Raw genomic sequence first — 16,036 nt, 5'->3', positions numbered from 1 at the left:
AGTCAGGTCAGGCTTAGGAGTCCACTCAGAAACCTCGGCCGCTTGTCACCAGGTGACTGACTCTGGTGGCCTGGCTCCAGGCCTCGCAGGGAAGCAGGGAAGTTCCCTCGAGCATCAGGCCACCCCTCGCAGCGCTAGGGGGCTCCCGTGCTCACTTGTTTGGCTTGCTCGGGGGAGGGCTGGCAACACACAGCGGGGGCGTGGGGACCACCGCAGTTCCACAGAGCTCCCCACATTGGCCCTGAGGCGGCCATATTGGGGCTAATCAACTCCCAACGTCAGAAGGACGTCCCAAGGCCCTGGAGGCTGGTGGGCGGGGCTCTGAGGCCCCGCCCTTTGCCCTCTGGCGTATTCACTTCCCCCGTTGGGCATGCTCCGCCCTTCTCTGTGACGTGTTCCAGGCATATATCACAAGCACCGGGCTGGGCTGCTCAGTGCCTGCTAGACCTCGAGAAGAGTTAGGACCTCCGGAGGCGCTCTCCGAGTTTCATACTCTTGTCTCGCGATCGTTTGGCACACTGCAAGCGCTACATGGGCAATCTGCTTTGTAAGTTTCGTCCCCCGCCCCGCCGCCGTCCCCTGCCAGGCCGATGTCGCCCGCTGGTCTCTCCTGCCTGCTCAGCCTCCCATCCTGTCCGGCACCACCCAGCTGCTCCGCCTGCTCCCGCACTTTCCCACTGCCCTGGGCACAGGCCATTCCACCGGGATCGTAGGCCTTTACCAGCTAGCTTTCATGTGGAGCCCAAGAGACGGTATCCGCTCCCTCAGGCCCTGTGTTCCCCTGTGGGCCTCCTCCCCTCGGTGAACTGGAGGCACCCTCCGAAAAAACCTGTACTGTCCGCCCGTACTTCCATGATGTTCGGACCCTCGAGAACTGTGAGGATCCCTCCACCCCGGCAGAAATTCACTGTCCTGCCTTCGCCACCCGAGCAGACAGTCGAGGCTGCGAAGCCGAAACCATCTAGTTCCCTCCCCCGTTCCTGCCCAAAGGGGTTGGGGGAGAAGGTCCAAGAAGTGCCCAGAGAAGGGAAGGAAGATTTTGGAGAGACCAGAGGGCAGGATGATGGCAACAGGGCCCCCCACAGCAGTGGGGATATACTGTTGACATCCAGGCCCCTGGAGACCGGTGGACTGCTCCGATCAGACCAATGCAGCCCTGCACCTGGGGACCAATCTCCCAGTCCCTCAGGAGACAGCTTGGGGGGAAACACTCAGATACCTCGGGTGAGCTCCCCCTCGCCCCCAACAGAAAGACCTGTTGTCACCTCAGAGGGCCCAGCTGGTGACGTTGTTCCTCTTCGGAAGCCTGATACAGAGGCAGCAGTGCTCTCCGACCCAACCCCAAGCTGCCCCTTGCTGCAGGGGAGATTAACAAGGGAAGGGGTGGCTGAAAACCATCAGCCTAGCCACAGCACACAAGACCTATCCAGGAAGGTCAGAGAGGCGGCGGATAAGCCTTCAGGCATGCCATCAGAGTACTCTTTGCCACCAGTATCTGCCGCCAGTAGGCCCTCCAAGAGGAAAATATCCATGCCACTTTTTGTGCCTCTGCCATCAGCAATGCCATTACAGTGGGGCAGAGGAGAGTTGCCCCCACCTCCTAAGCTTCCTTGCATAGCTATTGACAAAATCCTGGGCATTTCGGACAATACCGAGGGTCAGGGGAAGAGGATCTTGGAGGGCGGAGCAGAGATCCTGGCAGACGACGGGGCCACTCAACCTGCCCCTTCATCCCCCCTACTTGCCTCAAAGACTACAGACTCCCTGCCCCCGGCCATTCACACATCACAGGTCCCTGTTCCTACCACCGACTTGGCTGACCAATCTGCCAGGCCCCCAATCCCATCTGTCCCTCCACCCTCCCCAACAGAAAATACTGATCAGGAAACAGGACATGGAGCTCCCAACTCTCCTACTCTTGCTGTTCCTCCTGGCTCTCCTCCCCCTGGGGAAATTCCACTTAAGAACAAAGACCCTCTTCAACCAGTCATCAATACAACACCTACTTCTGACCCCCCGACTCCTCCTAACACCTCAACCGTCTCATCACAGCTGCCCTCCTGCAAAGGAGAATCCCCAAGTCCTATGTGTGTCGACTCCCCCACTCTTTTCCCACCCACCCCTCTTCCAGTCCCTTCCCCAAACAGTCCTGGTATTTTCGTTGTGGCTGTCACAACTCAGCCAGTTTCTTCCGCTGTCACAGCAAAGGCATCGGCAAATTTGACGTCTGGCCATACTTCCAACTCTGATGTCACTGACATGGACACGACTCCTCCGTCTCAAGCTATCACTTTCAGCTCTCCCCCAGGCCCCGGGGTGAGCTCTTCTTCATCATCCCAGGGCCATTGCAATAGGATGCCGAAGCACCCTCAAAAGGCTCTTTCCTCTACCATCCCATCACAACTGATGGCCGCCTGCCCCAACATCACCCCTCAGCCCACACAAGGGACACTTGCTGGGCAACAGCAGACAGCCGTTCTCCCCAGTGCTGGTGTTTCCACTGGCTTACTGGTGAATCCTGGAACCACCACCGTTCCAGTAGGCAGCACCTCTGCAAACTGCAGCCATTGCTCTAACCCTGATGCGATGGATACCACACCTCCCTCGCAGGCCGTTGTCTTTCATTCTCTGCCTCAGCCCAAGGCAAACCACCGGCCATTCTACAACACACCACCCAGTAGCAGCCACACCACCAATTTATCTGCCAGGTCAACCATCACACGAATATCGATTCCTATCCTCTCTGCCCCAGGAATCACCTCTCAGCCCGTATCTGGGAACCAAAATGGGCAGCAGTTGGGAAACCAGCTGGGAAAACCAGTAGCCCCAACACGAGCCACAGGCCCAACTGCCTCTATCGCCCAACCATCCAAAGATGGCAGAAAGCAACCGGGTCTTGCAGCCTCTGCATTTGGCACCACTGTCAAAAAGCAGAAGGCCTTTGGTTCCAAGACGGGTATTCTCCCCGATGGCATATCTACTGCTAGTGCCCGTGCAGTTGCCGCTGGGATACGCAGTGCCAGGGTCAGTGGCTCCCTGATTACACTTTCTACTTTAGCCCCCCATGTGTCAATAGGACCTGCAGCCCCCATGGATGGTGGGAGCTTTGGGTCTGGTGTGTCTATCCCAGGCCCCGCTCACTCACAGGTACCCGGAACATCCAAACTTGGGGCAGGACTGCAGGGGGCACCCAGCACCACTCCTGCTCCTCCTTTTGGTCAGACAACTCCAGCCGTGCCTCAGAACATTATGGCTGCTGCTGCAGGAGGGGCAAGTACTGTCCCAGTATTTGGACACCCCGCTTCCAGTTCCACTTTAAACCCGGTTACCTGGGGCCAACCCGTCCAAAATGTGGGTGGTGCAGTAGTGGGAAACCGCAATACAGTTTCCACTGTTGGAGGCGCTGGTGGGCCCAGTACCTTAAGTGTACTTCTCCAGGTGGAAAACCAAAAACCAAAAGCCAACGCGCCCAAAGCAGGGGTAGTCCGATGATAGGAAAGGACAACACTGCTCCCACCATCAGAGGCTGCAGCGTGCCCGTTACCTTCGAGTCCATGCACGGCTCATCCAAACAACGAAAACCAGGGGTAACCACAAACAACCACAAACAACGAAAACCAGCTTCCACCTCACAAAAGAGAAATTCGACATCGAGAGACGTGCATGTCTCGCCCTTAAATCCCAGCCCGAGGGGCCGACGTGCCAAAACCGTGGGCAGCACACCTATCGGAAAGGACAAAGCTGTTCCCACCATCGCAGCCTCTGGTGTGCCCACGGCACAGAAGCACTCCCAGAGCTCACCCAAACTAAAACACCCCGCTCTAGGTGGAAAAGCCACCGCAAAGGGGAAAAGAAATGTGTCCCCAAACATGAGTGTTTCCCCCTCACAGAAAACCGGGGGCTCGCCTAGCCACACGACCACTCTAATTCCAAGTACAAGCACCAACTCTGTGCTTCAACCCACTACTTGTTCCCTCCTTCCTCCAAGCACCTGTGGCGCACCTGCCCAGAATACAGGTGGTGTAAAGGAAGGGAACACCGTCATTTCCAAGACCGGACGATCTGGTATTCCTGCTTTACATCAGGATAACTCTGGCCCACCCGATGCAAACACCGGTGGTACAGATGAAGACGACATCGTAGCTCTGATGGCGGCCCTTTATATCAGCAAGCGCCCTCAGAAGACTTGCAGACTGCCCTGTGCCACTGACACAGGTGGCGCTAGGGGAATCAGCACATCTACTATGACTGGAAACACTAATGGTCCCCCATCCACACAGACCACACGGAGCGCCCCCAACCACAGCACTGATGGTGCAATGGGGGGTCGCGCCATGAAATTTTAGAAATCTCCGCTCGGAACACGTGGGCCTGCCCCTAGTCAGAGTACTCCTCTGACTTTGGAGAAACCAGTAATGTGTTTGGAGGGTCCTGGCCTACTGTTCCTGTGCCCTGGACGTAGCCGAGTCACCTTCATTAACTGCCCAGGGCTTCATAGGACACTACCAAGTTCCTTTGTGTCATCAGTCTCAACAAATATGGGACATAAATCCCTCTGCAAACTGTATGTGACCGTAAATGGACTTTGCTGTGCTATAAAGGGGCTCAGCCCCTTCAAGTGAAACTGAACCTATTCTCTTTCTACAAGTCAGAAGGAAACACCCTTCGGGGCTGTATATTTTGGAAGGGGAGGGGCACCTGAGCCCAGTTAAGAACTACACCAGATTCGAGAAGTTCCAGATATAGTTCCAGAATAGAAGAAAGCTGCGTGTACCATCAACTGTGCGTGCCACCCCTGGCTTGACGTGAACTTGGCTGACCAAAGCTCTGAGCCAGGTTTCCCTAGTCCTGCAACGGGCAGGATGCTGTCTGCTGTCTGCTGTCTGCTAAAGTTCCTTTCCCCATACCTACTTGCCTCAGTGGACCCTTCTCTTTCCCAAATTGAATATATACTTCTATATCTATAAAACTTTGTTCTCATTAATCTGCCTTTGCTCATGTGCCTTTTTGTCTCAACAGTGGAGAAAGAATTAACCTACGTGAGTGGTGATGGGTTCAACCAGAATTAACTTTGTAAAATTTTCTGTGTATCAGGGGTTGGTGTGTGGAAGTAGCCAGGCTGCTAGTGCTGACTCCTGAAATCTGCATTTTTACTGTAAGGGATGACAATCCAGGAGGAAATAAGGTTCAGAGGAGGAGGGATGAGGTGACTGCCCTCCCCTCTTCCCTCTGTGTTTTGCTCTCCTCTTCCCCCACTCTGACCTCATTAGCGGCGGGATAACCCCCGATGTGTCAAAGGAAGCCACTCTATGATTTTAGTTTCTAAACATGTTTAAATGTTTTCTTATGTGCCTTCTTATTTAATTTAGACTTTGGCTATTTTTCTTATATGTCCCCTCTTCACCCAGAGAGGACAGATTTGAACCTAGAGGAACAAAGGGAGTAAAAGCGGGTGCCTGTTCTGTGGCCTGGCTCTGGCCATTTTCACTGCCTCCTGCTATGAACTCTTAGACTGCAGAAGGCCACCTCTTAGAGAACATTTCTTTGTCATACCTATTTGTCAAATCCAGACACAACGGGTCCACATGGTAAATGGAGTCACTTGAGCCTCTGGCAAGCCATATATGTCAATACTGGAAGTCCTATAAAACTTCTCCTAACAATCGAGTCTTTGTGTCAAACAAGCCTACTTTGGAAAGCCATACTGAGAAGTAAGCTAAGGTCCGCAACTGCCTGAGAATCCCTGACCTGTAAACTTTTGGGCACCCTGATGTCCAGTGAGTAAAGATCTCCTTTGTTCCTTCCCTATTCTGCTCTAGTCATATGCTCAGCTACCTGCAACTCCCCGAGGTCCCCTTTCTTTGAGCTAGACCTTTGTGTAAGTGACTACAGAAACTACCACTCTCCATGCAGTCATCAGCCAAAATCAAAGTATCTTATGTCTGCTTGAGCAGGTTGAATAATAGCCCCTAAAATATGGCCCCCCAGGTCCATATCCTTGTCCTTAAAATCTATGATTATTAGTACATTTGGAAAAAGATCTTTGTAGATATAATTAAGTTAGAGATTTTGAGGTGGTGTTTTCATCCTGTATTATCCACATGATCCCTGAATAAAATAAATAGCAAGTATCCTTACACAAGAAGGACAGGGGGAGGTTTGAGGCAGAAAAAAAGGAAGATGTGGGCACATAGAGGAGAAGGTGATGTACAGACAAAGTCAGAGACGGAGTGGTGCGGTCATAAGCCAAGGAAGCTGGCAACTATTAGAAGCTGAGAGAGGCACAGAATGGATTCTTCCCTAGAACATCTATACAGCTCTATTGACACCTTGGATTTCAGACTTTTGGCCTCCAGAACCACGAGAGAGGAACCTCCTGTTTAAGCCACCAAGTTTGTGGTCATTTTCATGCAGCCACAGGGAACTAATACAGCTGGCATTAAACCTTTCCCAGGTCTTAGTGGTTTACTGCACAAAACTGTCTGTCCTAACCTAAATGTGTTCAAACTGTTTCAAAGGTCACAATGTCCTACCACCTAAGAAAGACCACAGCACAAAACCATCTTCTCTGGCAGCACCAAGACACTTCCCACATAGATGTTTTACTTTGCAGACTTCGGCTCCTTTTTATTTCTGTGTTCCCATGTAATGCACTAGATGTTAACATCTTTCAAAGATCTTAATAAAGTACAAAAACCTTATTACATCTAGGTCTGGAGTAGGTTAGGAAGTAAAAAAGGAAAGATAGAGACTGAAATATTTTTTATTTTTATTGATAACCCAGGTTTGAGAAGCCCAGTTTGAATGAAAGCTAAATGGCCCTACAACTGAATTCCAGAATTGGGCAGATTACCAACTAGTAATACTTGGGATGTGAGAAACAGAAGATACCCACTTGCACTCTCAAGGAAGAGAACAGAATTAGTCAAGGCAAGCATGACCAGTTAATTCTTCCTAAACTTTCTATGTACACCATTTGCCCACCTTAGGGGCAGAATAAATAAAGAAGCAGAGCCGAAATAATCTAAGGAGCTCTCTTGACATGACTAAATGATCAGGAGTGGGGAAGGAACATTTGGTACTCCCTACTCCCACCCCAGCATTTAAAAACAAAACAAAACAAAACACACATTTACAATGTCAAACATATCAAACTACTTTAACCCTGATTTACTCTTAGTATACTAAATAGCCAATCAGGGAGCCTTGTGCAAAAACATCCTGATTAGCTGCTAATAAAATTCTTTGGAAGCAGATCCCTCTACATGACGCAGAGGGAGAATGTAGATCTGTATGCTTCAGGACTTTCTTACCAAAAATTCCTATCATTTGTATCCTATTCTAGCAAATACGGCCCATGGCCTAGCTCCACCCTCATCTGCTCTTCCTGGATTAGTCATAAAGACACATGGAGAAATAAACAAAAGGCATAAGGTAGGAATGTATAAAATAGTGGGAAAAAGCATTCTAAGTGGAGTCAAGTACCACCACCATTTACCAGAGGTGAACTTTCCAGCAGCAGCATTCACATTTCTTTTCTGGTTTATCTGTCACGTGATAATAAGCAGTATGTACATAACTACTTTTCATTTACTGAAATCTGATTTTTATGGCTACCAACCATACACCAAGTAACATGCTAAGGCAACATCGACAGATAAAAGTCAGTCCCTGGTCTCAAGGAACGTTGCCTAGGAGAAGACAGAGACATGTAAAAAACACAATTAAAATACAGTGTAGCCCACGCGACTGTAGCCAACACAAAACCAGGAAGGCAAAAGTGCAATGGTAGCAAAAAGGAGAGCGTGTGTGATCACAACACTAAAAGGACTTCACAATAAAAATAATATGCAAATTGAGTTTTGAAAAATGCAGTGGCTTTTTCCAGGTGCACAACAGGGAGAAAGGACTTCTTGGTGGAAGGAAAAGCACAATCCAATGTAGTAAACTATTCACATAATCCAGGAAAGTGAAGTGGGGAGTCGCAGGAATGAATAGGATTCCTTGTTGTCTCACATCCTTACCAGCAAGTGGTATTGTCAGTTTTTGGTATTTAAGCCAGTTTATTAAATGGGTGGGGTATCCCACTGGTGTTTTGTTTTTCTCTAATGCACAATGCATATAATTTTTCAATAATTCCCCAATGTTGAGCAATTTTTTTTAAAGATTTTATTTATTTGACAGAGATCACACGTAGGCAGAGAGAGAGAGAGAGAGAGAGAGAGAAGCAGGCTCCCTGCTGAGCAGACAGCCCGATGTGGGACTCGATCCCAGGACCCCGAAATCATGACTTGAGCTGAAGACAGAGGCTTAACCCACCGAGCCACCAGGCGCCCCTGTTGAGCAATTTATAGACGCTTATTTGTCATTTTTATATACTATCCACTAAGATGTCTATCATATTGCCTTTTCATTTTAATTGATTTGGGGAGTTTATTTTCTTATTATGAAGTTGTTGTTGTTGTTGTTGTTGTTGTTATTTTACTACTTCTTTGAATATTCTCCATGCATATCTTTCCTTAGATATGTGTTTTGAAAACATATTCTCCTAGCCAGGTGCTTGTCTTCCCATTCTTTGAACATTGTCTTTCACAGAATGGACGTTTTAAAATTTAATAAAGTCCACATTATCAATTTTTTTTTCTTTCACGAATCATGCTTTTTGTGTTGTATATAAAAACTGTGCTTCAATCACATATTTAGTCTTTTATGGTGGCAAAATACACGTAACATAAAATTTTAAATATACACTTCAGTGGCATTAAAATGCATTCACGGCGTTGTATAACCATCACCACCATCCATCTCCAGAACTTTTTTTATCATTCCAAAGTGAAACTCTATACCCATAAAAACAACATCCCAATATCCACTCAGTGCAAGTCCTAGAAACCACTATTCGACTTCCTGCTTCCATGAATTTGCCTATTCTAAATACCTCAGCTAGGTAGAATCATATAATATTTGCCCTTTTGTAACCGACTGACTTCACTTAGCATGTTTTCAAGGTTCATCCATGTTGTAGCGTGTATCAGAATGTCATGACTTTTTAAGGCGGAATAACATTCCATTATACGCATATATCATACCCAGTAGGTATGGTAAATATATGTTTTATAGAAAAATGTAAAAATACGTATTTGGTATTAGAAATCTGAGATAACTTTTCTATTTTGAGGAAATTTGTCTAATAACAATTATATTTTACCAGGAGCTCAATACTACTCTGAGAAGATGGGGTTAACCCCCACACTGACTCACTGAATGTCTTTCTTACATGAACCAAAGAAGGCTGAACCTACTCTCTAAAAAAGTCTTATCTGGCATAAATTTCAGATAGCAAAAAGAAAACCTAAAGAGGTTCAGTACTTCTGTTCAGAGAAGCAACTGGAACTTTTGATGATTACCTGGCACTGACAGGACTTGCTTGACATGAAAATAGAATTGAAAATCTCACAAGATCAGATGACCTTGGAAGAATTTCAAAACTTCCTTCCATTAATTGGAATTCCCTTAAGAACAGTCTTCCTTAAACACACTGATAATATGCTTCACAGATTGATATTCAGAAGCCCATGTTTTGGCTAAAGAAACTTCAGGGGAAAAAAAGGAGACTTGTGGTTTAGTTCTACCTACTTTGGAGCCTCTGGTAAATCACCCACTTCTGCTGTACTCTGTCATCTATAAAACTGAGGCAGCTCTAAAAACGTGTTGCACAGCTTCATGTGTAGTTGCCTTCATTTGTTTAGAATACTGGTAGCATCTAAAATATTACTGAAAGAGTGCACATGCCATTTTGAATCATCCAGTACAACTCTTTCAAAATAAAGAAGAGTAAAAGGGCCCCAAATAACTTAGAGTTTCCCAAAGGGACACAATTATTTTATGGTCCTTCTGGGACAAGAACCCTGTTATTGGCCATCCCACTCCATTATTCTTTTATTGGGTTCTGAATAATACAGAGAAAGAAAAGCTCCATTCTATGTAGCTGTTTCAGGACTTGGCAAGGTTGGGATTGGAGCACTGCGCATTAAGAAGTACCTGGAAGGGGCGCCTGGGTGGCTCAGTGGGTTAAGCCGCTGCCTTCGGCTCAGGTCATGATCTCGGAGTCCTGGGATCGAGCCCCGCATCGGGCTCTCTGCTCTCTCGGGGAGCCTGCTTCCTCCTCTCTCTCTGCCTGCCTCTCTGCCTGCTTGTGATCTCTCTGTCAAAAAAAAAAAAAAAAAAAAAAAAAAAAAAGAAGTACCTGGAAAATTCTTAAAACTAAATGAGATATATACCAGGCACACAGAAAACAGTGGTACCTGAAGATGTTTCCATAGAAAGAGCAGAACTGGTAACTGAAGGTATATATGGGCTGTAGTTTCAAACAGGATAAGTGAATTCCCATTTCCTGGCACCTTGGAGGATCCATCCCAATATATAATACTAAACTAAAATAAACATTTGAACTAGGTTATATTTAATTCTGGATGCTCATGTAAGCTAACAAAATATCTCAGGCATCACTTATGTTGTCATGTTTTTATGTTTGGTTTTTAATTTCTAAGTTTTCCAAGCACAAAACAGAGGTTGGAGAAAGCTATATGGGAGACGACAGAAATAAAATAAGCTCATTTCATTCACTGTGAAAATTAAGGTCCGATTTAATTCTTCATAGTTGCAAGTGTCCAAACCAACTATTTTCATTTTATAGGCAAGGCTCCTCAAAAAATCATGCTAAAGGACTTCTAATTACCCAAAAGTTACCTTATCTGTTTCAATACATATCACTATGTATTATGGGAATTCTTCTGAGTAGCAGAGAAAGACATCCTGGCTAAACACTGGCATGCCTATAATGCAGATAGGATGGTCTCAAACCATCCTAAAGGTGTTAGAGCCCACTTTTTCCACTACTCATATCAACAGAGGACAAAACAATATACTTTTGCTTGTATAAGCTAACTCACTTCATTAAAATGGATGGCCCATAAATAAGTCTGCAGTGTGGGCATCATTGGATGCTGAATGTTTTGTAGGTCTTATTAATGTCATGGGTTTCTAGGGAGGACAGACTCAAAAACTTTGAGTCTAGTTTGACATTTACAACTAAATTATTATGTAACCTTGAGCAGAGTAAGTGCATCATAAAAGAAAGATATTAATACCTGCCATCCCTACTTTGTGGGGCTCTTATAAAGTATTAAAGTAATGGAAGTATATATATGAATGCATATATTTTCATTGATATTTGTACACACTTGAAAAATAACTCTACTGAATGCACTTATAAAAATCTTGATGATGTGCGTCCCCAAACTAGTTTCCAGTGCTTCCACTAAAACTACTTAAATTAACAAAAACCTATGTTTTAGGTTAGTTAACAGAGAACTACAAATACTGCTTCTCGCAGTACCTTGTCCCAACAATTCACCTTCCTCTTAGCATCAGTCCTCAATTCAGAAACTCTGGAGATTTGTTCATTAATTTATGCACACAATTATTCATTTAGTCAAGAAAATTTATCTTTTACCAAATTTCAGGCACTATTCTTCAGTATGTGCAGGGGATATAGTAGTGAACAACATGTATTCACCCCCTCTTTCTAGCGGGGGGGGTTAAAAATAAAGAAACAAATACATAAACTCAAATATAAACATAAATAAGAATTAAATAAATGGATTAAATAACTAGCATGTCAGGTAAGTGCTAAAGGGAACTAGAAAGCAAGGAAGGGAGATGAACATTGTTACTTGATGGGAAGAAGATGCAATCTGAAATTAAGTGATCAATGAAGACTTTATGGGGAAGATAAAAAAAATTTAAGCTTTTTTTTTTTCTAAAGAGTTTATTTATTTGAGGGAGAGTGCATCCAAGAGTGGAGGGGTGGGGGCTGGGGAGGGACAAGAAGATCACTGGGCAGGAGCCTGACTTGGAGCCGGATCTCAGGAAGATCAAGACCTGAGCTAAAATCAAGAGTCAGATGCCTAACCAATTGAGCCATTCGGCTGCTCCTGGGGAAGATGAAATTTAAGAAAGAATATAAGGTGAATGTGGGAGACAGCAATGTACATATTTGGGGACTGAATGTTACAAACAGAGGCAATAGTCAGGTGGAAAGCAGAGGCAAAAGTGTACCCGGAGTAGTCAAGCAACAGAAAGAATGTCAGCATGGGGAGGACAGAATGAGCAAAGTGGAGAGGAGAAGGAAGAACTCAGAAAGGAAGCTGGAGGCCTAGACTGCTAGGGCTGTCGAGGCATTTTGAGGATTTTGTTTTTGCCTTGAGTGAGCCGCTACAAGATTTAAGTGATATGATCTGAACTATGTTTTCACAGAAGCTCTCTGGATGCTGTATTAGAGGCTGAATGGGAGTGAAGACAAGATCAGGAAGACCAAATACTGGTTTAAAAGAAGTGAATTACTAGGGCATCTGGGTGCCTCAGTCGGTTAAGCATCTGCCTCTGTCTCAGGTCTTGAATCCAGAGTCTGGGGACAGAGCGAGCCCTCTCCGCACCAAAACCCCACCACTGACACCCCAACCCTCCCGCGCCCCCCCCAACTGCCCTGCTCAGCAAGGAGTCTGCATCTCCCTCTCCCCCTGCTTGTGCTCTCTCCTACTCTCTCAAATAAATAGATAAAATCTTAAAAAAAAAAAAAAAAGATGTGAATTACTCAAAGATGTACCTTCTACTCAGTGAAGATATAGAGAAGAGATTAGCAAATAATGGTCCACAGGTCAAATCAGGCTCTCAGCCTGTTTTTGTATGATGTATGAGATAATAATATTTCTTACATTTTAAAAGGTTGAAGAAGGAGATGAGGTTACAGAAACTGCACATGGCCCACAAAGCCTAAAATACTTAAAACATGTTTTCCAGCACCTGATATAAAGCATCTAGCTGGAAGTAGGTCCTCGACAAAACTGCAAGGGGAATACATGAATTATTTGCTAAAAATATTATAGTTATACAGGTAACAAGGAACATTTGTGTCTTTACCCCTAACCTTCAAAAACAATGTCACTTCATTGAGCTATTGAAAAACAGTCTGTTTTTCAAAATAGTACCCTAGAATGCATTTTCTCACATAAGCAATGTCATAAACAACTTTTAGGCAAAGTGAAACAGCAAAAAATAAAATAATAAAAAACATTTTTATAGAACTTTGAAACTTTACAAACCATTTTCATGTTCATTATCTTATTTAATTTTCAAATCAACTCCATGAGATAGGTATTATTTTCCCATTAGAAATTACTACATCCTGGGACGCCTGGATGGCTCAGTCGGTTAGGCATCTGCCTTCAGTTCAGGTCATGATCCCAGGGTCCTGGGCCCCTTGCTCAGCAGGGAGCCTGCTTCTCCCTCTCCCTATCCTACTCATGTATTTGGATGCTCTCTCTCTCTCTCTGTCAAATAAGTAAATAAAATCTTGGGGAAAAAAAAAAAAGGAAATTACTACATCCTAACTCTTTACCGATTTCTCAAGAAAAGTTGAAATCTTCAATGTTACATCTGTGAATGCTGAGGGTGGGTTTTTCTTTTTTTTTCCTATGGAAGTGTTAGATGCTAAAATCAACAGGTATTTTCAGTTCAAGATGGCTGACTAGAAAAACATGCTTACTTTCTATTCCTTTTGAAACCATATTTAGGGGCGCCTGGGTGGCTCGGTGGGTTGGGGACTCTGCCTTCGATTCAGCTCATGATCCCATGGTCCTAGGATTGAGCCCCTCAGTAGGCTCTCTGCTCAGTGGGGAGCATGCTTCCTCCTCTCTCTCTCTCTCTGCCTGCCTCTCTGCCTACTTGTGGTCTCTGTCTCTCAAATAAATAAATAAAACCTTAAAAAAAAAGAAACCATATTTAATCAAAGGATAGAAACACCAAAATTAATACCAAAGCCAAGAGGCTGTGGAAGTCATCAACCACAGAAAGATTCTGATACATTTCTAGAAGGCAAAAAGTGAAATGTAGGAGTGATGGACAGAATGATCAAGAAAAGACTACCCTGAGAAGGGGCTGCACAAAACCAGTTTACTTCTGCTGAGCCTTGGATATAGTAAAGAGAGAGAGAAGAGGGGCTGAAAACAAGGAGACAAAAGTCCAGAATAAAAGTTCATTTAATGAGCTCCAAGGATCACTCAGTCTGCCCTCCATATTACTCTGTATGAATTACAATAGATTGTTGGTGAGCAAAATAAGGGAAAGGGAATGAGTGGTCAGCCACAGGTTATTAGCTATAGTTCATTGTCATTACTACAAATTCCATCCAAGGCTGCCCACCCATGGCTTCATTTGCCATAACTGAAGATAACTGCTTTTTAATTGTCAAACGAGGAGTAATCTTTCTGGCAACTTTATAAATAGCTGTTATTGTTCAAATATTTTCAATAATGACTAAATCAATCATTTAAAAAAATTTTACCTTGACAAAGTCTATCTCAACCTGTTTGCTTCTGCCAAGTCATAATATTATCTAAGAATAACGACTTTCCATCTAAATTGTTTCATCTTACGAGGACAAGTAAGAGAATGGTCTGTATTTCCAAAACAGCACCTTGTCCCTATTCCCATTTGACAAGAAAAATGAAGAGCTAGATTTTTCTGGGATATCCTTGTCCAAATTTCCTTTTATGGTCCTGAAGTCCTAAAACCCATCATGTTTAATTCTTCCTCCTTTGGGAAAAAAAAGAGATAGAAATAATATGACTGTAATTTACTGTTTTCAGATATGTCAGATGTGACCAACTTTTTCAGAGTTCCTCTAAGAAATCTTTGCCCAAAATTTGTACAAACTTGCTATTTCTGTTCACAAAAAAAAAAAAAAAAAAAAAAATCAAGAAATTGTTCCTCATTGAACTCTTCTCAAATGATATCAAGGAATTATGGCTAAATGTCATAGCTGTAAATCATTTCTCCTCCTAGAGAGTTTAGAAAGGCCTTATAATATTTGCCCTTTTTTTCAAGCAGAATGTGGGTCTGAGTGAGACCTTCTGTGTCCCACCAACCTCAAAGATTCGTAAGGACAGAAGTCCAAATTTGCTCCACCAACAGAGCTCTAAAACTAATTCTGTAGCATATGAATCATGCCCACAGCTATTTCAAATACAAAAAATAAAAATATATACAAACTTTAAAATGTATATACATTTTTCTTACTGATCAGGATGACTCTTGGTTCTGAAACTTTTGCATGTCATATTTGTAATGTGCAACATCAGCCCCATGAGAGAGAAACACTTCAGTGAAGTAAGTTGAAGGGCTGCCTGGGTGGCTCAGCCAGTTAGGCGTCTACCTTCAGCTCAGGTCATAATCCCCAGGTCCTGGGATGGAGCCCCACCATGGGCTCTCTGCTCAGTGCAAGGCTGCTTCTCCCTCTGCCTGCTGCTCCCCCTGCTTGTACGCACACGTGCTCTCTCTCTCTCTCTCTCTCTCTGACATGTAAATAAATAAAATCTTAAAAAGAAAATGAAGTAAGCCAAAGAAACGAGATTCAAATTAGGTAAGCCATGCGTAAGGTAAGATTTGTTTGAAATCTTCCTCAGCATGCTGACGCTTCCAGCTCCTAGACAGTAATACATGTTCCCCTTGCCACACTCCCAAGAGTATGTCTCCCCTCTTGTGCATAAGAATGTCTAGAATTACATGGATGTGCCAACAATGTGGAGTGAACCTGGCTGGCATACTCACAATGACCAAACTGTATTGATCTTCCTTTAGTCCATTACACTGCTCCACTATTAACTTGAATAAATGATGGATTTGCTTTCTAGACATGACCAGCTTCTCATCTATATGGAATAATCCACTGGTGCATTCCTTTCAGGTGGATAACAATTTATCTAGAATATAACCTTTATATAGTTACATAACATCTTTAAATATCATCTTACCTATCTGGATCCTTCAAAGTAGACCAAAGAGCAAATTGGGTCTGCAAGGCTGAATTACGATTGTGGGATGGTACAAGGCTCACAACTGATGGTCCATGCCCCCCCCCCCCCCCCCCCCCCGCCCCGCCGTGTTCTGAGATCAGAATCCAGTGTGGTCCCTGATC

At 44.5% G+C, this 16,036-nt stretch overlaps 1 protein-coding gene across 1 annotated transcript; it reads left to right on the top strand.

The window, feature by feature from the left end:
* The first annotated feature begins 393 nt into the window (after positions 1–393).
* On the top strand, positions 394–3,492 carry LOC125082940 (nuclear pore-associated protein 1-like). The gene is made up of 2 exons (XM_047698871.1): positions 394–3,281; positions 3,312–3,492. Exons 1-2 carry the CDS (start codon positions 532–534, stop codon positions 3,490–3,492), a joined length of 2,931 nt encoding a protein of 976 aa, XP_047554827.1. The 5' UTR covers positions 394–531.
* Positions 3,493–16,036: the final 12,544 nt, after the last annotated feature.

The sequence above is a fragment of the Lutra lutra genome, chromosome 13 (genome assembly GCF_902655055.1).
Source record: "Lutra lutra chromosome 13, mLutLut1.2, whole genome shotgun sequence".
Taxonomy (NCBI): Eukaryota; Metazoa; Chordata; class Mammalia; order Carnivora; family Mustelidae; genus Lutra; species Lutra lutra.
The sequence above is the reverse complement of the archived record's forward strand: the minus strand, read 5'-3'. Positions and strand labels throughout refer to the sequence as shown.